Genomic DNA, 25454 nt, shown 5'->3' with positions numbered 1-25454 from the left:
ATGCCCGTTTCATCCACAACGCTGGGACATTCTCCAACAACGGCACCAGGTTCTATTGGTTCAAACACAACACTGGCACCTGCAGCCACAACGACCACAGGTGTTACCACAACGACGGGACCTACAGCAACAACGACCACAGGTGCCACCTCAACGACGGCACCTGCGGCCACAACGACCACAGGTGTTACCACAACGACCACAGGTGTTACCACAACGACCACAGGTGCTACCACAACGACGGCACCTGCGGCCACAACGACCACAGGTGTTACCACAACGACCACAGGTGTTACCACAACGACCACAGGTGCCACCACAACGACGGCACCTGCGGCCACAACGACCACAGGTGCCACCACAACGACGGCACCTGCAGCAACAACGACCACAGGTGCCACCACAACGACGGCACCTGCAGCAACAACGACCACAGGTGTTACCACAACGACGGCACCTGGAGCAACAACGACCACAGGTGTTACCACAACGACGACAACTGCAACAACAACGACCACAGCTCCGACACCCACGACAACTATGAAGCCAGGTAATTCCAGGTGTTCAAAATCTGTAATTTCCTCTGTATCCTGTCGTACATTGGTTTTAATTGATTACATTATGCTGTAAATGCTTATATTGTGTGTGTGTTTGTGTGTGTGTGTGTGTGTGTGTGTGTGTATTTTCCTTTAACTTCAAAGATCCTTGTGATAAAATCCCATGTGGCCAAGGGAGCACCTGTGGGGTTCGTGCCAACGAAACCTTTGTATGCTTGTGCTTGCCTGGTAATAACTACAATTATGAAAGCAACAGTTGTGAGACTGGTAAGTATTTGGTTGCATACCACCATTGTGACATTGTTAATGCACGAGAAAGTGACTTAACGAAAACCTAACAATACAAAGGTTTAGCCTGTATATTGTCCTCTGTTGAATCTTTGAAGACCTAGAGACACTGTAAGAAATTGTTTGTAATTTGTTTCTTTAGATTCTAGTAGTATCAGGCCAGTTAAAATTATAATCAACTGTAGAATACCAACATTTCACAAAATGTTTAAAGTTACATTTCTACTGAGAGTTAAATGACAAGCTCAATGTTCTGTTGGTAAATATAAGGTGTTAGCTTAGTTTAGCATAAAGACTCAGAATGAGGGGAGATTGCTCATGTGGTTCTGTCCAAAGGTGCAAACTAGCCCCCCTAAAGTTAACTAATTAACATGTTATATAAAGAACTATAGTCATAACAGTACATTGTGTTTTTTTTTATGGGTGTTATGTCCAGGACATCTTGGACAGTGACTTCTTGAAGTCTTGTGATTACCGTGCAATTTCCAGTCTTAATGCTAAGCCAACTGTTTCCTTGCTGTTGCTGTACTTAGTGGACAGATTTGAAAATGATTGATGTTTTCATCTAACTCTCGGCAAGAAAGCAAATATGCATATTTCCCAAATCGTGGAACTGTTCTTTTTAATAAATAGTTATCACAGGAAAGTATATACATATTTCTTATGATGATGTTTTGCTATTTCAGCCAAAGTTTTCCCTGGACAACTAACCTTGCTTGAATTAGAATATGAAGAAGACATGGAAAACAAGCAATCAGCAGCATTTAATAATGCTGCACAAACCATTACTTCTGCGGTAAGCAATCGGTTATCTCCTCTTCTCATCTGGTTTTGCTGACATTTTTGTAAACTCTATGCTTGGAATACAAGGCATTCCCATTGCTTGTATGTTTTTATACCCTTTATCTACCTTATGAGGTAGTCTATATATCGTCACCTTCCTAAAATAATGGCCTAAGTCATGTTTTGACAAAAATGTTTTTTTTGCCTAAATCACCCCCTCATGATGCTGGCCACCTCTGGTAAAATCGCCTGAATCCTCAGTTGAGGGGAACATGCAATTCTACCCCCGGTTGTATAATGGCCTATGTCAAAAGTGTGACTCTTTTGTTGAGTTTTTTGTGTTTCCTGAAAAACCTGAAAAAATGACTTAGGCCATTATTTTAAGAGGGTGTCGATATATTTATCCATGATTTCCACACATTGGGTTTATCTGGTGCAACAGCAAAGAGTAGCTGTATGGCAGGTGTATCATGGAGGAGTTAAGAAATGATAAATAAGTCTTCCCCTATTTTGTCCAATTAAGACATTCGAAAACACTGTTTGTGAAGTTTTATAACAGTCATTTTTTTGTCTAAGTCACTTGTGTTACACTTATAAAGGTAATAATCCTGGTGCATGTGGTGTTGAATGTTACTAAACAATACCTATCAAAGCAGAATGATCTCAGAAATGAAATTGATGTAAGAAGGCTGTTCATTCCCAGTCAGATGATTACCTAAACAAAATGGTATTTTCTTTCCACAACACAGCTGTCAAGTTTTTACAAGACATTGGATGGTTACTCTAATTCTACAGTGCTGGAAATCCAGTAAGTCACAGAATGACAATGCTGTTTATCATCTCTGTGTTTATCTATCAAGGACCGTACTTCTAAAGTATGTTAACACCACATTGCACTCAATAATTGCAGAATATAATCATAAGTGTGAGTTTTGCCCATATAGGCCACGTAAACAGAGCAGAGTTGGGTCAGAGAAGGGGCTCACTGCATCTGTCGAGATCATCTTCAGCGCAAATTCTAACATCAAAACAAGTGATATTCAAAGTAAGATGGAAGAAGCTACTAATTGTATAGATTGTCAACTGGCAGGTGGAGTTTTCACAGGTAAGTTTATTACACATACTGATATTTTGCAGGTAGAACAACAAATCTATCTATCTATCTATCTATCTATCTATCTATCTATCTATCTATCTATCTATCTATCTATCTATCTATCTATCTATCTGTCTCTCTGTCTATTTGTCTATCTGTTAGGTAAGGTGACCAATAGGATCCTGCAGTGGTCTTTGTTATGCGTCTAGAGTATCATTGAGTGACATCTCACTGATAATATTATTTCTCAGCTGCTATCAGCGTAGTGTACATTTCAGTCTTCATTTCATATCATATTGTTATTTTGTTGTTTTGTGCATTTTTGTGCAACTATACATACATGAGTTCGATTTACTGATGCAATCTTTTTGTGTTTCCTTCCTTTAAAGAGGAAGACCTGTGCACCAAGAATCCCTGTGATAGGGACAGTACAAATTGCACAACAGACAATGGATCTTTTAAGTGTAACTGTCGCACAAACTACATAAAGACGGACTTCAGTAACAGAATATGCATTGGTAAGGGCATTTAGTGAGTGGGAGACAGATAAAGTGTGTGTTTGTGTGTGTCTTATATGATACTCTTACTTTTACTAAACTACAAACTACTTCATTGTTGTCTACTTTTGCAGCTTGTCCCAGTGGGCAAAAAGCAAAGGATTCTCTCAACTGCGAGATGTAAGCGCTCCTAACATGCTCTAACAATGTAACAGTTTGTAGAAAGTGTTGGTTTAAATCAAATTGAGAAATGAACCATTCCTGTCTTTCAGGTGTCCATTTGGTTATTCTGGTTTCAACTGCAATGAATGTGAGTATGAAGTATGTGTTTATTACAAGCCTACAGCTTATAGATAGGGTTTGTCTTTGAAGAAAGTATCTCAGGAAAGTTGTTATTTTAATAGCGTGGCATTGCTATTAACTTCCTTCTCGTTGTGTTGTGTCTTGTTAGCATGGCAGCTGTTGCTGGTAATCGTTGGCTCCGTGCTCGGGGGACTGCTGCTTATCACACTCATTCTTCTTCCTGTACTGGCACTCAAGTGAGATTCTTATCTGTTCATTCACCCACCCTAAATCATTCATTATTGCCTCTGCCATGTCTGTGCCATGTTTCTCTCTCACTCATGTTACACATTAACCTTTATGTAACCAGATACATTAACTATGAAGCTTTTTTTTATTGTGGCAGTGCAGTCTGGTGTTTTAAATCTGTCACTTTATTTTAGACACAAACACATTTTGTGAATAATTTGACATGAAGAAACACCCATATACAAATGCTAAATAGGGACTATATTACATGAATGTGGTAACAATAACATTAGACATTAATATATTCTTTTATCTTGTTAGACCCTCAAAGAAGAGCTCTAAGAAGAACAAAAATGCAGACACTGGGAATTATGTCAGCCACTTGCCTGCCAAGGCACCATTGGTTAACAGTAACAGCAGCTTGCCCAACAGCCAGGCACCCTCAATTAATGGGTCAGCCTTTGGCAGTGCTGGGGTGCCTAGAATCCCACGGGCCACAACCACCAGCAGCTGGGACAGCAGGACCAATCTGGAGATGATTCGAAGCAACAGTCGGCAAAACATGACCCCTGTGGGAAGGAACCCAGTGAGTATGCTTCTGTGTGTGTTTGATGTACAAAGAGCAGGAATGTGGGAAAGTAGTAGGGATAGTTTGAATAAGTATAAAATGTAAAAGCAATTTCCTTAAAGAGTTTTAGTTCATGGAACAGAAAGAGCCAAAACAATGAAAAATTCAGCAGGGTTAAAGAAGAGGAAATCAGAGATATAATGATTGATTTTACAATTTATATTTTTTTCTTTGCATTATAGCGGCTCTATGACGACCAGGATGACATGAACCCATACACTCAGTCTCGTCCTCAGAGCAGCCTCTATGCTCAGGCACGACCCCAGAACAACCCATATTCCCAGAATCGAGCTCAGGTAAACCCATATACTCAGGGCCAGACCAACCCTTACTACGTGCACGACGATGGAAGACGCTCGAACTATTGAGGAACCATGATGGTTTATTCTATAGTGTTGGAAGTTTAGTTGGAAAACCTGTCGGACTTCTTGTTTTCCCCAAATCCACAATGGCTGCATAGGCCTTATACAATGGCTGAAGAAATGTGTATTGAATATGATTGTACTGTAGGGCAGTTTTGTCCTTTCACTACATTGACCTGTATAGTCTCAACCCTATTCTGACCAATTATAAGTTGTTATAAATCATTGCTGTCTTTCCATGACTAATCTTTGTGAACTTTTGGGATATGAGATACATTGTGGGTCTTTTCAAAGATTTCTCAATATTTTTATTGTCAGTCAGTTGAAATTGTACTTATTTAACAATTGTTAGATGGCCTTGAACTAGAGCTTGATACTCTGAAATGAGAGGCTATGGGATGCCAATTCTAATGTCTCTCTCGTCTATGAATTTACAAATATTTGTTTTGCATGTAAAACATTTCAGGTTTGTGATGAGTCTTGTTTATGTCTAACGCTATGTTGAACATGCTTTTGGGAATGAGACGAGTTTCTTTTAATAAAACTTTATAAGTTCTTTCTCCAAATCAGGACCTGTTAGGTCCCCCTAGATATTTGAGTGTAATTTGTGTGTTTTCTACAATGAAATTGTTTGATGTTCTGTTTTGTATGACAGAGTATATTTGTTTATGTTTAACTTCTGTCATGACTGATTGATTTTATTCAGCATGGATAAAATAGCAATACTTAAAGATTTTTAACTATGTAATGTTTTGTATTAGTTTTCCTTTTTCACTCATATCATATGATATTTAATTATAAAATGTTTAAATACATGGAACCATATTTTAAAATAAAAGACTTTCCACCACTTATCATTTTTCATGAATTCTTTCACTGAAGAAAATAAAAACTGAGATGGCAGGTCGCGTTAAATGTTGAACTGACAGTTATGTTACTGTAATGATCAAAACATTTCAATCCTGAGTCCGTAGATATACTTGATTTACACACAGTAAGGCAAATGCAGTAATTTAAGTGCTGCTGGATATTGTTTTTGGTACTACCACTGGAGGGAGCCAAAGTTAAAATAACAATACAATGCATAATGGTTTGAAGGATTTATTTTTCAATGACACATGGTCCATTTTGATAGCAACACTTTTTTTCTTTCTTCTATGTCTGTGAAGCACTCTGAACTTGTTACTATACAAATAAAGTTTATTATTATTATAACGTTTATTAAATGAAACACCTAAAAGAAATAGACATTTAGAGTGTCCTTTCAAAGGAGCTATTTGTACATTTTGTTATTGCAACATAGTGGTGTGCAGTGAGTTTACAGATAGGCAAGTAGAGCTAAGAGCCCCCAAACTCTGTGTGCAATTCAGCTGTTTACTATGCTACTGTATAGTATATGAACCGACTGACACATTCCTTTTCATGACAGTAGTAATAGCAAATCCCTCTTAAATTCAGGGCCTGTCCTGTCTCATGATTTTGCGCTGCCTATTTTTCCGGTGCTGAAAATCTCTCTCCTTCATCTTGCTGCTCTGGACATCTTCACCTTTCACCTTCCTGGCTTAACAAGTGTTAGGATTATTCCTCCGAGCTGACAGTAAAAATATCAAATGTGCAGTATGGAGGGAAAATATCTAAAAACTACTTCTATGGAAAATATTTACCATTAACTGACAGTGACACTCCAGTAACAATGCATTTGACTGCCTCACCTAGACTTAAGTTGGGAAGGACACGGGGGACAAGTGAATTTCAGTTTTGAGGAGTTGCAGTTGTAGTCTCAGTTATAGAACAAACAGCCCAAAGTAGACATACATCACACTGTAAATTCAGAACTATTCTGCTAACGGCTAAGGAACTAGCCAACTCTGCTCCAGTCACAAGTATCATGTTCTCTCTCTCTCTCTCTCTCAACCTACATACTGAGCTATTCCTGAAAGGAGCTACACTACTTGTGTAACAGTATTCTGTATCAAACTTACTTATGCTCAGAGGTGATTAATCACTGCAATTTGCTGTTTACATGTTACTGCTGCCATGTTTAGTTTCCACACACATCTGCCATGCATATAATGGTGCAATATCAAAACTGATCTCAGAACGGTAGAAGCTGAGTCAAGGACCTGGTCAGGACAGCTTGACGAGCAAACTTCTGCTGTATCTAGTCACCAGTCAAAGATTACAGGATTATCAACATGTGTTCTCTGCTTGACAAGCTCCAGCCCTTATCAATGGGACGCAGTTAAACCCACGAAAATGACAGAAACGATAGTTACAACGGCTGCAAGTCAAGCTAGCTTTCAGAGACAATATCCTGCAGCCACCACGGGAGGGCAGTAAATGACATGATGAATGCAGACAGGCAACAAATCCTTTATAGGACAGAAAGCTGTTGTGAGACCAGGTGTAAGAAGAGATATCGCTTCTTCTTCAGTATCGGTTTAATTGATTCATATCTAATGAATCTATGTTTAGCTTTAGCTGGGTAAGCATTGCTTGCCGTGACAGCACACCACTGCTACATAGCCAATGTTAGCATTAAAAGCTGTTTACTTATCGGTGTAGACGAAATGTTGAGAGTTCAGCATCAAACTTCATTCTTTTACGCGCCAAGAGCTATTTCCAGTTGTGGAAAACAACTCTCTTGTTTGGTGTCTGTTTCTGTCATTTCTTTTCTTCTACTTTAAGTTAGCATGCTAACCAGCTAGCACCGGCGCAGATGGACTGTCATTACCTTCTGATACCTTGTCACCGTAGCGTCCAGGTTGTCACGAAGAAGTGGGCTGCTCAGAGAGTTGAGCCGGTCTATCACAGGGCACAGATATATATTTGATTTACAAAATAATGGTTTGTAAATCGCTGAACTGTCCTCAAGTCTGCTGATGCGCTTTGGTGAGTAATTTTTTTAGGTTAGGGACAAATATATCCTACATAACTGTTGATCTACAAATGTGTCTGTTCTAAAAAAAAATAGTACCTTAATATAATTTCTCATTAACATGCAACAGGTAACCAGTGGCTACATGCACAGCAGGTGTATCAGCCAGGAAAACACGATTTTAAGCTGCAGTGACTGGAAACACATGGTTGTAAGGAGCAGATCATCTGTGTTGCAGGAAGTTAACATCTGACTTGTTGAATTGCTGATGTGCTCCTTGCCAGAGCAGATGGTCCACACATTATTGAGCTGTAACTGTAGCTTCTCTACAATTTTCTTTCACTCTACTGAGGAGGATGAATGTGACAGGAAAGACTTTTCAACAGGGCTTTCACTCATCCAGCATTTGCCACTGGTAGATATTCATAAATCTTTAGTTTCATTTGTGCTGGAAGAACAGCGACCACCTGTTTTTTGTTGAAAAGCAATATTCAGTACTATAAACTAATTAAGCAATATTGGTGTTGCAAGGCCACACACTGTAAAATGCAATAAAGAAGCCAGTAGAAGCTGCCAGTCATCAGTTCAACTGATGATTGTAAATATGATAAAGTCTCAGTAATGCAGTAGTGATTTGATAATAAAATGCTGCACACATCACCTTTAATGGTGATCATTTTATTGTTCTGCTTAAAAAAGATGTAGACGTACGTATCGAAACCTTACCGATTTGTGTGAGTTAAATAAAGTAATTATAAAGATACCCACGTGGTTGTGCAAAAATACGTATGCCACATTTATATGAAAAATATAGTCAATGCACAATAAAAGAGGTACCTGTATAGTACAACCATGTACTAATTTACTGCTATGGACCACCCCTCACCCCCCCAAAAGTATCAATAATATTTATTGTAGGCATATTGTATTTGGTGTAATTCATTAAAAAGGTGTCACACTCGCCCATAATACCACATTCTTGCTGTATAGTACATATAGCTCTCTGTATGTGCCAGCTGTTCTTAAATGTGCTTCATAGAAGGGGAAGACCTGATGAGGGTGCTGGTGAAAAACAGAATTAGATCTGAAAAGAAAAACTCAGCCACAGTAGGGTTTTATTTTTATCAGGTTATTTAGTAAATACTGCAAGTCATTTGTGATGGAATGAACTGATATTTTATTTGTGGATAAATTAAATTAAAAAAGGCACTATGTTGTCTTTATTACCTCTGGTTTAAACCACAGAGTGATACTTTCCTCCCACACTGTTACACAAAAATTAGTAGTTACTCTTTCTTGCTGATGTAGACAACATGCCAACAGGTAAAAGTTAATCTTAGATGAAGTTTATGTAAAGGAGCAAGCCATAAAAAGCTGTATTACTCCATCTCACATTATTGGTCTGCTGGTTGCTCTGGGTCATACATCTCAATCCCAAAGGCACAGTCCTCCTCCAGCTCACTTGTCTTAACAGAGTCGGGGTGCAGATTTAGCATGAGTGTACACACTTTGTCAGACTAACACATGAACACAAGAAAACTGAGGAGGAAGGCTGAGAATTAAATTATGGGCTTTAGAGGTCTTCATCTTCTGTCTTTTCTTCTGCTGTCTCAAGGAATTCAACTTGCTCAAGGTATGTATATACTCTTGATTTCAAAGCAATGCGTTTTCTAGTAACCAATCTGTTAAAGTTTTAGGGGGATGCAAATAATGCAAGAAGAATATGTGTACTAGGTAATGATTAGTAATAATTAGTGGGATTTTGGGGTTTTTGCATCATCACAGTGCGATTTTGACCAAAATGTTGTGTTTAAATGGATTCAATCTTTGATCATTGCTGTAATGTATCAGAGATTCACACTTAATGAGTAGTTTGACAAACACTGTGAAAGTTTCACATTAATAAAAAATCATGAATCATTAATCATTTATAATTCTAGCTGTTTTAAAACAATTCATTTTGACATTGAAACATATACACTGGCATGTGATGTTAAGATATTGTACAGTGAGTATAAGGTAACAGTTTATCTCCTAAACTGTATTGGCATTTTGAAGAAATCCTGAAATAATACCAATGTTATTTAACTTTGTTTGGTAGCCCATGAAAAGTTTTATTTGGCTGTAAAAAATACAGAAAAAAATCTGACGTTTTTTTTTTTATTTGGGGGGGGGTCCTTCACAAGGAAATCTAATTGTATTTTACTGAAATGTTATGGTTGCACATATGATACAAAGTACACATCTGTACGCTGATCAGACATCAATTATCTATTTCAAATGCTTGGCTGCATACTCCAAGGTCATAGGATAGTTTGTCCATTCATGGTGAAGAATTAACCATCCTTTAAAAGCCAAATCACATGTTTTTAGGTGCTACAGCTGTCATAAACATGGTAACTCATTTGTCAAGGAAACAGTAAAATTCTTTTCACTTAAGTGACGTGGCTATCAGACATTCACAAGTGCATTGTAACCACCATTGAAAGTACTTTAAACTATATTAAATGCACAAATGACCTCTCCTGCAGAGACTTTTACAGGACGAGGCCACGTTACTCCCATAAAAAGATGAATGATGATAGACGTTTCTGCCTCCGTGTGTGTTTTCTGCAGGAAGCTGTAGCAGTGGTGAGTTTCAGTGCACCAGTGGACAATGCATTGACATAGCCTGGAGGTGTGATGGAACTAAAGACTGCACAGATGACTCAGATGAGCTGAACTGTCGTAAGTATTACAACCAGTCCCTGAAAACACAAACAGTACAAAGCGAAGCCATTATAAGAACCCAGTGTTTCCAGTGTGTTTGATATTGTAAATCCACCCCATAGACATGTATTAATTAATTAATAGAGCCAAAAGCACTATTATTTATGTGTAAACTATTCAGTTGTTTTGTTCTCTCTGGCAGCACCTCCATCATGCACCTCACAGGAATTTAAGTGTGTGACGAGTGGTGAATGCATTTCACTTGGATTTGTCTGCGATGGGGAGGAAGACTGCATCGATGGCTCAGATGAACAAAGAACCTGTGGTATGCAGACTGATTGTTTCCTTACTCACTGTAAGGACTAAAAAAACTGAAATGATGTGGCTGTTTTCTTTGGGATGATGTTGACTATTAACCCACATTGTGTGTGTGTTTTTTCTAAATATGTCCTGAAATGTAATTCAGAGAAAGGCATGTATGAGCATATTATTCAGAAGCTGAAGTATCATCACAGAGGACACAAAGCTGCCTGCTCATGTGCAGTAATGACGAGTAGAACCACTAGGTGGCTACATCACACCAGTATAAAGCTTGAGCCTGTCACTATGCATGGAGTTCAAATGACACTTACAATTCGTCTAATTTAAATAAAGCAAAACTGCAAACAACCACAAAGTAAACAACTGTCTCAAATTCTATGAGATTTTTCTTCTTAGTCATTTAGGAGAAAACACATAAATATCAATAGTACCATTAACTAACATGTAAAATGTCTTGCACTCCTTAACTGAAATTGCCCAGTACCCAATTACAAGTTGTAATTGTCCTGCAACGTAGCATTTAGAAATAAATACACACTCACATGTTCTTGTTGGTTCAGGTGGACGAACATGCAGCTCAGACCAGTTCACATGCCACGAGGGCCAGTGTATCCCCAGCAAATACAGATGTGACCATGTGACGGACTGCATGGACAACTCTGATGAGAACAACTGCAGTAAGACTTTTACATCTACTGGGAACTGAGCGTGCTGTACTTTACAGTCCAGAAATCATTGTACTGATTCATAATGTCAGATCATTTTTAACTTGAGGGTTATTTGTTTAATTGGAACCATTTTATTGGCATTAAAGTAAGTTTGGGTTTTTTGGGGTTTTTTTTGCAGACTATCCACCATGCACTGAGAAGACATGTGCTAATGGGGCCTGTTATAACAACTCCCAGCACTGCAATGGGCTACAGGACTGCAGAGACGGCTCTGATGAATTCAACTGCAGTGAGTAGAAGAGACTCACAGCAAACCTCAATTTGTCACTGGCAGTGACGGTTGTGGAGACACTGTAAACATTATTTTGTGCCAGATAAACTGCAGAAAAATAATCAATTACATTTACCTCTACTTGTACATGAAGATGATATGGTTGAAATGCATTTACTGTGCTAAACTGATCTATAGATCTCCAGATTCCTAAAGGACCTTTGTATCCAGCTCACAAAATTTCTAAAATATTCTAAAACATAAATAGATATTTTAAACCATTTTCCAAGTTTGAATCAACACCTCTAAAACAATTTCAACCAAACTGAACATTATAACCTCCATGAAAGGAGGATTTATTGCAGGACTGTTGTATTAAACCACATTAGGTAGATAAGGCTGTAGGTCTTGTTCTGCTCATTTTCTTTGTGGTTAAGGTTAGCTGAGCTATTTGTTGTTTTTATGGTGGCAGGAATATTGTAGCTAAAAGCGCTGAAGCCTCAGTATCTGGTTCTTTTTTAAATTTCTTCTCGGTGATATTGGTGACGCAGGAATTTGAAGCTTGTTCTGCTGTTGCACAGGTTGTGGTTGCTTCAGTTTTAGTTAGAAGCTGTTATATTCCCAGTGAGGTTTTAATAGTAAACTGAATGTTTGTTCTGTTGTAAATGCAGTCACTGTGTTTTATTTTCAGCCTCTCAGCACTGTCCCATCCACCAGTATCAGTGTGCAAATGGCTACTGTATTCCACATTCCTTTGTATGTGACCACTGGGATGACTGTGGGGACAACAGTGATGAACAAGGCTGTGGTAAGGATGACACTGCATTGACACAAGCGTTTTAACAGAGGTGCAACTCAACAGTTTAGATATTATTGTGATATTCATATTATATAGGCCCACAATTAAGTTGCAGTTCATGGCAAGATGGGTAAGACTAAATAAATGTGAGTTCTACTGTCTATTTATTCATTAGTGTACCAGAGCTGTAGCGGCAATGAGTTCACATGTTCCAGTGGTCATTGTATCCCTCAACACTGGGTGTGCGACAAGTTCAATGACTGTGGGGACTACAGTGATGAAAAAGGATGTGGTGAGAAAACTTGTTCTTAAAATACCAAACTTTTTTTTTTACATTATTTGCATCATTCAAAAGGTAGCATGTGGAAATATTTCTAATCTAAGTGTTTCTGGGGTTTTTAGATAGTAACTCTCGAGACTGTTACCCTGGTGAGTGGGGATGCCCGGGCTCAACAGTGTGTATTCCAGTGGGCAAAGTGTGTGACGACAAATCCGACTGTCCTGGAGGAACAGATGAGACCAACTCCACTGCACAGAAAACCTGCAGTAAGTCACACCAGTGTAAATTCTTCATATGGATTTGAGAAATCTACACATACAAGTTCCACATTAAACCACAAAAAAACAGCTGCAATGCTGCTGTGTGTGCCAGTTTATACTTCTAATTATGTGACAATAGCCTGATCTGAAGAAACAAACTGAACTGAATACATATGGACTGCATTAAATGTTGTGAGATCTGGTCAAAATGTAGGATGCTTCACACTTGCATCACTTTCATAGGGCTATAAATGTAGGTGCAAGGGTTTAGGACATTATAGTGTATCATACTCATAAACCTTTCTCAGAAGTCAGCTATCTTTTGCCTTTTTAATCACTGCCCTCATCCCAGAGCCCAAGCCCCGAATTTATCAGCCAATACTGGCCTATCACAGATCTATTGGTACATAATGTGAAAAAAAGATGCATGGCTGTGATTCAGAATCAGATGGTGTCTCAAGGGTGAGTTGCCAACTAGTTTGTGAAATGCATTGCTGGAAAGTTAATAAACAATGACCCCATCATTTTCTCTTTCTGTAACTCCAACACAACCTTGACAACCATCATATCACTCATGCTTTTATATATATAGCTACATATACTGTGTACAATATAATGTACTGTATATGTCAGGCTCTACACACATCTGTTTTAACATGAACTTTTCTCTCTGATCATTTTCAGTTGATGATGCCTATAATGCTGGTCACGATTCTGATAATAAAGTTCTGGCAGACAGGCTGCCTAGACGATGATCACAAGTAGAAACATTAAATGACCTGACTGAGCTTTGACTATGATGTTGGTTTATTTCTTTTTTACACACAGGCCTGGATCAGTGCTCCACGTTGAGCTGTGAGTACCTCTGCCACCTGTCTCCTGAAGGTGGAGCTTGCTACTGCCCTGATGGTTTCATTGTAGCCAATGACAGTCGTTCCTGTGTAGGTAAGTGCCATATATCATATAATCTATGTTTGGTGGAAAAGCTTCTTAAACATTAAGTTTGTCCTCTCACTGGAAGTGATGAAAAGAGAAGAGCACTTGGTCAAATGGTCTCAGTCTTTTTTATTTTAGCTTTTACCATAAGTCAGCCTTGAATGGCTAAAATTACTGATTTAATTTCACGGTACTCTGGTCGCAAATTACTAGTAGTTATCCTCATCCTAATGCCTGAAACATATAAAATGGCTGCTTGTTTTATTGCCCAGACTATAATGACTGTCAGATCTGGGGGATCTGTGACCAGCTGTGTGAAGATCGTCCCGGGACACACCACTGTAGCTGTGCTGATGGATACTTCTTGGAGCAGGGTCATGTGTGTAAAGCCAATGTGTCAGGTACAGTGAGTCGCACATAACACAGTACTTCATACAATGCGTATGTGTTACTATGAACTGTGGGGTGTTTGAAAGATCATCATGACATAGTTAAGGAGACCTTACTTAAATATCACTCTGCAATCTCTGATATCTGACACGTAAGCATACAAAAACGTAAATGTCATTTTTTTTTTTTACAATTGTATCAAATATATAAGATAACTGTAACTTCACTGCTGAGGTTTGGTATTTGTGTTTTCCAGCTGGAATGCCACAGCTCATTTTCACAAACGGGGGTGAGGTGATGATGGCCGATATACATGGACGTTTTGTCAGAACTTTGGTGCCGTCCCAGGGGAAAGGTTACGCTGTTGGGGTAGCCTACAACTGGCACAGTGACACCGTCTTCTGGAGTGATACATATACCAAAAAGGTCAGTCTTGATTTCTTTTTCCTTCACATTTGTCATAGCTTCTTTATATGAATGCAAACACATGGTACTTGTCTACGTGAACTTCACCACTTTACACAGATCATCCACAACATTAAAACCAGTTGCTGGTTCTCAAGGGTGCTAAGGTAGCAGTTGAGTTAGGGAGAAAAAAAACCCATTCACCCCAAACCCTTTCTTTCTTTTGCCAGGTATATTCTACCAACTATAATGGGGATAACATTAAGGAGGTTCTGACTGCTGCAGTCCATAATGTCCAGAACCTCGCTGTGGACTGGGTCAACTTCAAACTCTATGTCTTAGAGGCAATGGTGGAGCGCATCGACATGTGCGAATTCGATGGAGGGAACCGGGTAACACTGGTAGCTGAAAACCTGCAGTCACCTCATGGCCTCGCCCTGGACCCGACAATGGGGTGGGTTTAAATGCTTTTTTTAATGCTATGTAACACAGTATGTAATTTATGTAAGTATGGATAGTAAAACTAATATTAGTATTCTTTTTTTTGGCATTTGTGGCAAGTTGCCATTATTATTTAAGTTCCTCAGCTAAAGCCACTTTATGATCAAATACAAAATAAATCAGAGGCAACACTACAACATTTCAAATGAATCCTGTTAAAGAACTCTATATTTCTATTATTCCTAGAGTTTTTACATCCGCTTGACCTTGCATCATGTAGCTTGGACTGTATAGCATGCATTCAAGCCTGTATTTTTTTGTTTGTTTGCAGCTATATGTTCTTCACAGACATGGGGATTTCCATTGAGCAAATGAAGCTTGAGCGTGCCTTCATGGATGGCAGTAATCGCTTCGAGCTGGTGAGGAACAGACTTGGCACTCCAACAGGAATTACCCTTGATATTGTCACTCAGAGGGTCTACTGGTCCGACAGCCACTTTGACACTGTGGAGACTGTCACATACAACGGTTTGGACAGGTAAAAGTTGTGCTGAAAATGTTATCAGTCATTGAATATTTTCTCAGTTGAAGGAAACACTGATGCATCTCTGTTGTGCTGTCTTTGATGGCCATTCTGTGGTGTCGCTCTTTCCCAGGAAAATAGTCCTCAATGGGGGAACCCAGGCTCCCCATCCCTTTGGAATGGCTGTGTTTGAAAACCACGTATTCTTCACTGACTGGACCAAGATGGGTGTGGTGAGAGCCAACCGGTTCAACGGCAGCAACCCAGCACTCATTTATCGTACCGCAAAGAGACCGGGACATGTTGTGGTCTCACATCCTGTCCTGCAACCTGTTGGTAAGGAAGTGCACGTTTAACCATCCTCCATTTAAAAAGAAATTTAGTGTCTTTTTGTTTTAAACTCCAAGATCTCCCAGTCTTACAAACTAATACTACACCCAGCTGAAAAATGACAGTGATTTCCTGTCACGTCTGTCCTGTCTTACAGTGATGAACCCTTGCGGCAGACACAACGGTGGCTGCCAGCACATTTGTGTCTTGAGTCACCGCTCTGACAATGAAGGTCTGGGCTTCCGCTGCAAGTGTCGCCATGGTTACGACCTGCAGCCTGATCGTCGGACCTGCTTTAGTGAGTTCCCTTTGATCGAGGGCAAAAAAAGATTTTTACAGTTGGGATGTTAAATAACATTTTACATGTTCTGCTTTCGGATCCTCTGACAATTCAATCAAACAGTGACAATTACAATTTTGATCACCCAATGCAATTTTATTGTATTTCATTAAAGATAGGTATTTTAAACAGCTGCTTAATCAAGTTGAAGCTATGATGTCTGGTGTCATGTACAGTTTGGCCTACAAATTAAGTCATGCATACCTTGTCATTACCAAAATTATTCTTAAAATTGTTATGACTTGTAAATTTGCATCACATTACTATAACATATATTTCCCTCTCATTTACTTACTAACAACAAAAACAGGCAGGAATTTATGATTAAATTGTTTAGAGAGTCTGATTATCTGTGAGTAACCACTGCCACTCACCCTCTAAACAGAGGTGAAGGACTACTTGTTGATGGCCACATCTCTTGGGGTGCGGGGAATCCCACTGAACTTGTCCCTCCAGGAGGACATCACCCTGCCCCTCACAGGACTCGGAACTTCTTTCTCTGGCTCTGCTGTTGAGTTTGACGGCAACGAGGAGGCCATTTTCTACAACGACAGGTCCAGAGGTCTTGTCTACAAGTCGAACCTCAATGGCACCGGTGAGTTTTTACTATTCATTCATGTAATGAAGAACTGCGTGTATTTCTTACACATAGGATATAATCATAACCTTATATTTTGTCTTTCAAAGCGCTGTTCAGAATCCTTTGTGTCACACCTCAGTGTATTGATTTTCTTTACGCGTTCTTAGTCCAGCAGATTTTGACAGGCTACAGAGTGGGAACAGTCGATGCCATGGCTTACGACTGGACTTCCAAGGTTTTATTTTGGACCACAAGCACCTACAAGTCAGTGGCGGCCTTCAGAGTCACAGACAAATCCAGGCGAGACATTGTAACTGGATTAAGAAACCCGAAGGGAATTGCAGTGCATCCTAGTGCCGGGTGAGTGCTCAAATGTATTGGTTGAATACAGTTGAATACATTCAGGTTCCGTGATGAAGTTTTAATCCATAAAATGGCATCAAGGTTAAAAGTGATGACAATAAACAGATCTGTCCTCTTGTGTGTCTAATCAAATGCTGACAGCTACTTGTTCTGGTCTGACTGGTACCGTCCAGCGGTCATCATGAAAGGCTTCACTGATGGCAGCAATGCTGTTCCTTTGGTCAACACAACACTGGGGTGGCCATATGGGCTTACTGTGGACTATATGTAAGCATAGGGATGACATTCAGCATTATTAATGGATTTCTGTGAACAGTTCAAGGGATAAAATATTAGAATGTATTATACCTTTATACCCACTGATGAATTGCTCGTGATGGGCCTTTGACAGGATGGACAGGCTTTACTGGGTGGATTCCCTCTTGGACCAGATTGGTCACATTGGTATTGAAGGCCTTGACAGACAGACGTTTACCAACATCGGCCAGATCACTCAGCCGTTCTCTTTGACCATTTATTCAGGTGGGTTTCTTAGCCTCTCCTCATGACTCCCACGTACTCAAGTGCACTTATATCACACATGCACATTATTCAAATTGTATATGATATGCAGGTTTATCTGCATCTTTGACACCTTAAAACACAAATTTGATCATAAACCTCTAAAACGTACCTGAACTGTCTTATTTGTGAGAATATTTTCATTCAGACTAAAACAGTGGTGAACACAGGGTTTCATTGATGATATCATGATATCATTGTATCCTATCTAGAACCTCTTATTTCTTTCATATGGGAATGCTCTGCACACACACTTTTTGAAATGAGTTTATAGTATTTAGTATACGTTAATGTGCACATTCAACACAGGACACTAATGAAATTTAATAAGCCACTTAATGTGCATGTTCTAAAATGATTGTTAGCTCATGCTCATTTATTGTATTTTGTGAATGTGCATTAGTTTTTAGTACCTTTTATCTTAACCATCTATTTTTGTCATGTAGACTACTTGTATGTGTCTGATACACGGACCAGAGGGATATTCGAGATGAGGAAGAGGGATGGAGGAGGAAACATTATGATCAGACAAGGAGTCACTGGCATCATGAATGTTAAGGCCTACACAGCTGACCTTCACAGCAGTAAGTTCACACGGTGGAAGCCAGTGGAGTCGGCAAAATGTTTAACACTCCAGTCCTACAGTAACTGATGTAGAGTGGTAAGTAAAGGCAGTTTAGATAACTGTGTATATATACAGGACCAAGGGGAGTTGACTGCTAGCAGGCGAGGAGCTAGAAGAGAATGATGATCCATATTGTATTCTCAAACCAGAATAAAAACTGACTGCAGGGCCAGGGCAATAGTTGAGCAGTGACTCAGCCAAATATGATAATCTCTAAACCCGCTGACTGCTTCTTCATCATCCTCCTGACAGCCTTCACCAGCCGGTGCAATATGGTGCCCAACGGGCGCTGCAGCCACTTCTGTTTCCCGACTCCCTCCTACAACCGAGTGTGTGGCTGTCCGTATGGCATGAAACTTCAAACCAATCAGAGGGACTGCATCAAGGATGATTCTGTTATCCCACCTGACAACATCTGTGGTGACAACGCATTTGAGTGTGATGAAGGACGTTGTAGGCCAAACTCCTACCGCTGTGATGGGATTGCTGATTGCATAGATAAGACAGATGAGACCAACTGCACAGATACAGGTGAATATACAGTACATACTATTTATATATATATATATATATTTAAATGTGTGTATTTGTGGAGTATTGGAAGGAAATTATGTATCAATTGTATTAATCAAACTGCCCCCTCATATGTCTTTACCAGGAGCAACCTGCTCTCCACGAGCGTTCACCTGCAACAACAAGCACTGCATCCTGTCCAGCTGGCGTTGTGATGGCATGGACGACTGTGGCGACGGTTCGGATGAAATGAACTGTCCCACTCGTGTCCCTACCACCTGCGCAGCCGGCTACTTTACCTGCGATAACAACAGGTGTATTACTACAACATGGTTGTGTGACGGTGACAATGACTGTGGTGATGGCTCTGATGAACACAACTGCAGTAAGTTTGAGTCTATCTGTCTGTCACATTGTCAGATTGTACCTCATGTAATGCTGCACATACAAATATCATACATATATCAACTGCCCTATCTGTGACCGGCAGATTCAACCATCACCACATGCCCACCTTCCTACTTCTTGTGTCCCGACCACCGCTGTATCTACAACTCCTACGTCTGTGATGGAGACCAGGACTGTCTGGATGGATCTGATGAGAAGAACTGTGGTAGGAATCACTGTAACTCAGAACACCTCCTTATTGAGCCACATAGATTCATTTTTGTGTTCCGCAATAGTTTCATGTTTATTTTTTGTCACTTTAAGAGTTTTCCTGCGAGTCCTATGAGTTTGCCTGTGCCAGCGGGGACCAGTGTGTCCATTCGAGATATCAGTGTGACGGAGTGTTTGACTGCAGGGACCATTCTGATGAACGAGACTGTCGTAAGCTTGCAACACTGACATAAGATAGATATTATAAAATGAATTATGCCAATTGTGTTCATTAGCAATGTAATTAGATTGATTGCCCCATTTCTGTCTGTCAGGTTTATTAATAATAATACATTTTATTTTCATTTTAATGTTGGTCATTGCAGTGAATCAATGAAAATGCAAATTATTACATATTACACCTCTGCCTTGATGCTCAGTGTCTCAGCTTTCTGTTGCTGAGTTACTGAAATTTCCCAGCGAGAGCCACTGCAGTTTCAGTCATTTTTGAATGTGTGTTGTCCCTACAGCCACTCGAGGTCCAGGCCTCTGCCACAATGATGAATTCCAGTGCCAGACCGATGGTTTCTGCATACCCGATGAGTGGGAGTGTGACGGCCATCCAGACTGTGAGGATGGATCCGATGAACACAACTCCTGCCCTCCTACCACCTGCAGACCCAACTATTTCCAGTGCACCAACAAGATGTGCATCCCGACAAGTTGGTTGTGTGATGGTGACAACGACTGCCGGGACATGAGTGATGAACAGAACTGCCCCACCCCTCCATTTACTTGTCCATCTGGACAGTGGCAGTGCCCCACTGACAAGGTGTGCATCGGCATGGACAAGGTGTGCAACGGCCAGAAGGACTGCCCCAATGGAGCAGATGAGTCACCTATCTGCAGTGAGTTTTATTTGGCAGAATAACAAAATAATGATATTTTGAAACTCTATCCATCTATATCTGTCCATTGCCGTCGGGTATTTGGAGCAGCTATTTATTAATATTCTTTCATATTAGAATATTCAACATTTTTAATTTCCAATACCTTTATTACTCTGAATAAATAATAGTACTGTTAATTAAGTAAAGACTCAGCAAATAATAATTTTAACATCATAATTTCAAAAACAAGACAATATCAGAGAAAAACATATCAAACTAATAAATGAATTTCCCCTAGGGGATAAATAAAGTATCTATCAATCTAAATACCACACTATGTTTTTAGGACATTACCACACACAGTGCGAGTAAATGTATAAAAAGAATTGTTGCAAAAAAAGACAAAAAAACATGGACAAAGCACCACTGAACTTAACTGACAGACATTACTACTAAAGTTAAATACTCACCACTAACTCACTGTTATGTCATTTCACAAAGACCAAGATGACTGTGCACTGAACAACGGGGGCTGCAGTCATGGCTGTGTCCAAGGACCTTTTGGGGCTCAGTGCACGTGTCCACCAGGATTGCAACTCAACGACTCCAAGACTTGTGAGGACATCAACGAGTGTCTGATCCCCGGTTTCTGCAGCCAGCAGTGCTACAACGAGAGAGGAAGCTTCAGGTGCTACTGCTCGGACGGTTACTTCCTAGAGCCTGATGGACGCACCTGCAAAGCTACAAGTAAGCAACAAGCATCACATTACAAATAAAACTGCAATTAAACAATACTGAATTGTTGTAATATATCGGGAAAATAGTGTTTTCAGTAATATTCTGGATGTTTATGAATAGATACATGTCCGTTTTTTGCTTTGTGATACAAAAGAAATAGTGTCAATTAATTGCTTGGCTCAAAAAAGCCTTAAAATGCAGCATATAGGAGATTAAAGTGAAGTATGAAATGTAAACAAAGCTGAAGATGTTGGATAAGATGTTGGTATGAAACAAGATATTCTGCGCTTAGACCCAGTAGCAGCTGTACTTCTGGTTGCAAAGCGTAGCCAGATCATCGCCAACCGGATCAAGATGAGACCACCCCAGATTGTTCCAGTGATCAGCGGTTCGAGCATCGTGACTGTAGACTTTGATCGCCTGACTTCCAGAATCTACTGGGCCGATGCCACGCAGAAAAAGATATGGAGCGCCTACCAGAACGGCACCGACAGACGAGAAGTGAGAGAAATGATCGTACAGATGCATCAAATCAAAATTGTGCGATATTTTCAAAATAATATGTTTTCAATGTCTCTGTAATTCTAGGTATTCTCCACTGGCCTCATGGTACCAGAGAGCATAGCTGTGGACTGGGTGGGTCGAAACCTTTATTGGACTGACTCTGTCATGGAGAACATTGAGGTGTCCACTCTAGATGGTCGCTTCCGCAAAGTCCTCCTCACTAAGAATGTTACCAGCCCCCGCGGGCTGGTTCTGGATCCCCGCAACTAGTAAGACATGGCTTTGCTTTTTATTTTCTACTGTATGTTTAGCTCCATAACTCTTTTAAAATAACGTCTTTCGACACCTTTGAGCCCCCTGCACATCCAGTCACAAAACATAATAAACTCTCATTCCTCCCAGCACGAACCTGATGTTCTGGTCAGACTGGGGCCAGAACCCCAGGATCGAGCGGGCCGACATGGATGGAGCCATGAGACGAGTCATTGTCAGCACTAAGCTCTACTGGCCCAATGGCCTGGCCCTGGACTACACCACGCGCAGGGTCTACTTTGCTGATGCCTACCTCAAGTATATTGACTACTGTGACTATAATGGCCACAACCGCCATCAGGTCATGGCAAGTGACATGGTAGGTTTAGTTTGATTCTGTTATTTAAGAAAAAAAACAAAAGGCGAGAAATCATTCATCAAAATAGAAGGAATAAATAGAAAGAGAGATAAATACTGTAAGGCAGGGTGATGCAGAAAAGGAGCCCTTGAGCTTAGAATAAAGCATGCCCACCTCACTCCAGGTTCTCCAGCACCCTCATGGTATGACCGTCTTCGAGGACACCATCTACTGGTCGGAGCGTTACACCAGCAAAGTGATGAGCACCAACAAGTTTCACGGTGGCAACGTCACCACTCTGATGAACAATGTCTACCAACCCATGGGCATCGTTATGGACCATCCCATCAAACAACCCACAGGTAATTTCCCATTAAACAGCAAATCTAACTTGCACGCTGTTAGTTTTCTTAAGAGTATGAAAAGGTTGCGTGTTGGTGCAGTGCAGGTAGAGAACTGTTATACTATACTAATGACAAATGGAATGGGATAGTATGTTGAAATAGTATGTCAACTGTCACACTACATCTGATTGAAGGTGACATTGTTGTTGTGTGTTTAGCCATCAACCCGTGCAGAGAACACCTGTGCAGTCAGCTGTGCCTGCTGTCAGGCCTGAGACCCAGGTACTACACCTGCCACTGTCAGTCGGGCTGGAAGCTGGATGCTGATAAACGCACCTGTATCAAAGGTGGGTGTTTAACAGTAGCTTTTTATTTTTTGTGTGGATGAATATTCATTTTTTTTAGATTTGACTTTTGTAGTGTTTCTGTTGAGGTATAATACCATACTTCTCTCTGTGTGAGTGTTGTGTTCCTCTCATCGTGTGCGCTCCTGTTCTGTTCTAGATGACACCCCCTTCTTGATGGTGGTGAGAGATTCAGTGATTTTTGGGATTCCCCTGGACCCCGCTGACCCTTCCAACAATGCAATGGCCCCTGTGTCCGGCATCAGCCAGGGGCGGGACATCGACTTTGATGACCAGGAGCAGTTTGTCTATTGGGTGCAGAGTACTGTGAGTGGTGGTATTAAATTGATAATTGGATAGATGTTTTATCACAGAATTAATTTACTGTGATAAAAGGATAACTCTTGATTAATATGTGTTATTACAGCCAAATGAGTATGTTATACCTGAATAGCATAAAAGTAAAAGAAAAAGGTTAGGCTTTGCAGAATGCCTTGCCTTTTTTTTTGGGAGGGGGGGGGTATTTCTATATTACTTGAGTATCTACAGTTTCTACAAGACTTTCCTTGATGCATGGCGTCTGGTTTTGCTTTAACATCAGGGTTCCATATGGCGAGTGAAAACCAGCGGTACCAACAGGTCTGAGTTTGCTCCAGCTGCTTTCATGGGCTCACCGTCTGGTCTGGCTTTTGATTGGTTAGGCCGCTCAATGTTTTACACCAATCCCACTGTCAAAACCATAGAGGTAAGCACCTTTTGAGACAAGAACAGAGCCCAGCATTGCTTCAACTATTCTCAGATAGTTGAAGCAATGAAGGCTAGATGAAATTAAAAAAGCTGTAATTATTTAATATTTATTTATAAAGCTTCTTTAAATACATGTCACATTTTACATTTTTAATTTTAACCTCTTGTCAGTGTTTTATCACTTAACTTTCTATTTTTCCTCTGTTATTGTGCAAATGAATAAACAAAAATTAACAATTCACTTAGGTTATTCGTGTGGATGGAAATCAACACTATAGGAAGACGATCATCACCTCCACTGGTAAACCAGAGGGAGCAGGAGAACCCACTGGAATAGCTCTGGATCCAGCCCGAGGGTAAAGCATCTTTTCACTGACAAAAGAAACCTATGGAGTATTTGTTGTTTTATTTGAATTCAATGACATGGACAAATGAAAGAAGAAAATCATTTCTGTGGGTCTTCCAGCCATACATACTGTATTATCATTCCTTCATTCAAACCTTTATTTATACAGGGAAGGCCATTCAGAGCAAGCTCTCTTTTTCAAGGATGCCCTCGAACAAAATATAAAATACGAGAAACAATAATCCATTAATGTAAAAACTATTCAGATTGTTTAGATTATTATCATCGTACTTCTGTGTCTCAGATGATGATGATCAGTATTTGTTCATTCATATGAACTTGCTGACACTGGAAAGACACGAGCAACAGACCGGGACCTCATTAATATTAATATAAATAACCCACCCAAAGCCATAAACAGTGATATGTAATACAGTCAAAAATGAGTAAAAAACTACACAATTTGTGTTTGTATCTTAAAATCTTTATCTGGTTGGTAAAAATAATCCAGCAGAACAAGAGGAGATTTTTTTTTTCCTGTGTATTTTCAATAGATTTATTCACACGGCTAGATTGAAAACCTTTGATACTTGGTCCATACAATATAAGGAAGGACTCATCTATTTTGCAATGGCTTAAATCTCTTCAGTCGTTTCTCACTTTTACATTCTCCCTCCCCAGGAAATTGTTTTGGACAGACAAAGGGTCCGACAATGGAGTTCCTCCAAAGGTTGGCAGCGCTGACATGGACGGAGGCAACCTCAGGAACCTTTACACTGGCAACAACATGGGGAACATAGGCTTCATCACTGCTGACATCACTGCCAGGAAACTGTACTGGGGTGTGGCGGGCTCAGGGGTGGTATGTGCGGACAATTTTATTTGTGAAAAAGTTTACCTGCCTTTTCTTTTCTGCTATAGTTTTACCAAACTGACACTATGCAAAAAGTTGTGATGTCAGAAAAGTTTTTTGTTCATATTGTTATGTCACCTCTTGTTGAAATATTTTGCCTTAAGTTTAATCTTCATCATGATCCTGATTTAACTGCTTTCAACAACCTCTTCCTCTTTGCCTTCCTTCCTTTTTTGCCCCAGATCGAAAGTGGCACCATGGACGGAGTAAGCCGGGTGACAGTGGTCAGCGGTCTGTCCCATCCGTGGGGGCTGACAATCTACCAGAACCACCTCTACTACACCGACCTGGACTATGAGGTCATTGAGCGGGTGGACAAGGACACCGGTGCCAATATGGTGGTGATGAGGAGTGGCATGTCCGGCCTGCGTGCTCTCAAAGTGCACGCCAGAGACAGTATGTGGATTCGCTGGTTTTTAATCTAATCCAGAGGCGTCTATTCTGTAGCTTTTTGGTATTTTCATCCAGACTGTTCATTATGCAACA

The 25454-nt window shown here is 40.1% G+C and overlaps 2 protein-coding genes across 2 annotated transcripts in view; both read left to right on the top strand.

Moving 5' to 3' along the window:
• muc13b (mucin 13b, cell surface associated) lies at positions 1 to 5582 on the top strand. Its single transcript, XM_056366653.1, has 11 exons — positions 1 to 550; positions 702 to 824; positions 1532 to 1641; positions 2378 to 2436; positions 2573 to 2733; positions 3114 to 3242; positions 3356 to 3401; positions 3494 to 3531; positions 3673 to 3760; positions 4074 to 4338; positions 4563 to 5582. The coding sequence occupies exons 1-11, from the start codon at positions 1 to 3 to the stop codon at positions 4746 to 4748; spliced, it is 1755 nt and encodes a 584-aa protein (XP_056222628.1). The 3' UTR covers positions 4749 to 5582.
• Positions 5583 to 9186: 3604 nt separating this feature from the next.
• lrp2b (low density lipoprotein receptor-related protein 2b) overlaps positions 9187 to 25454 on the top strand; it is a 38121-nt gene continuing 21853 nt past the window's right edge. The window contains exons 1-36 of the mRNA XM_056365252.1: positions 9187 to 9253; positions 10237 to 10347; positions 10532 to 10654; positions 11211 to 11327; positions 11497 to 11607; positions 12281 to 12397; positions 12564 to 12680; positions 12791 to 12934; positions 13757 to 13873; positions 14137 to 14265; positions 14511 to 14680; positions 14890 to 15113; positions 15432 to 15638; positions 15757 to 15959; positions 16111 to 16251; positions 16679 to 16888; positions 17041 to 17233; positions 17378 to 17503; positions 17628 to 17758; positions 18244 to 18381; positions 18675 to 18953; positions 19081 to 19320; positions 19426 to 19548; positions 19647 to 19763; positions 20063 to 20440; positions 20924 to 21169; positions 21453 to 21661; positions 21749 to 21933; positions 22067 to 22295; positions 22459 to 22636; positions 22837 to 22965; positions 23123 to 23289; positions 23564 to 23707; positions 23956 to 24065; positions 24737 to 24917; positions 25151 to 25364. Coding sequence (XP_056221227.1) covers positions 9187 to 9253; positions 10237 to 10347; positions 10532 to 10654; positions 11211 to 11327; positions 11497 to 11607; positions 12281 to 12397; positions 12564 to 12680; positions 12791 to 12934; positions 13757 to 13873; positions 14137 to 14265; positions 14511 to 14680; positions 14890 to 15113; positions 15432 to 15638; positions 15757 to 15959; positions 16111 to 16251; positions 16679 to 16888; positions 17041 to 17233; positions 17378 to 17503; positions 17628 to 17758; positions 18244 to 18381; positions 18675 to 18953; positions 19081 to 19320; positions 19426 to 19548; positions 19647 to 19763; positions 20063 to 20440; positions 20924 to 21169; positions 21453 to 21661; positions 21749 to 21933; positions 22067 to 22295; positions 22459 to 22636; positions 22837 to 22965; positions 23123 to 23289; positions 23564 to 23707; positions 23956 to 24065; positions 24737 to 24917; positions 25151 to 25364 — 6025 coding nt within the window. The remainder of the gene's footprint in view (positions 9254 to 10236; positions 10348 to 10531; positions 10655 to 11210; positions 11328 to 11496; positions 11608 to 12280; positions 12398 to 12563; positions 12681 to 12790; positions 12935 to 13756; positions 13874 to 14136; positions 14266 to 14510; positions 14681 to 14889; positions 15114 to 15431; positions 15639 to 15756; positions 15960 to 16110; positions 16252 to 16678; positions 16889 to 17040; positions 17234 to 17377; positions 17504 to 17627; positions 17759 to 18243; positions 18382 to 18674; positions 18954 to 19080; positions 19321 to 19425; positions 19549 to 19646; positions 19764 to 20062; positions 20441 to 20923; positions 21170 to 21452; positions 21662 to 21748; positions 21934 to 22066; positions 22296 to 22458; positions 22637 to 22836; positions 22966 to 23122; positions 23290 to 23563; positions 23708 to 23955; positions 24066 to 24736; positions 24918 to 25150; positions 25365 to 25454) is intronic.

The sequence above is a fragment of the Seriola aureovittata genome, chromosome 21 (assembly GCF_021018895.1).
Source record: "Seriola aureovittata isolate HTS-2021-v1 ecotype China chromosome 21, ASM2101889v1, whole genome shotgun sequence".
Lineage (NCBI taxonomy): Eukaryota > Metazoa > Chordata > Actinopteri > Carangiformes > Carangidae > Seriola > Seriola aureovittata.
This window is presented reverse-complemented; position numbering and strand designations above follow the sequence as displayed.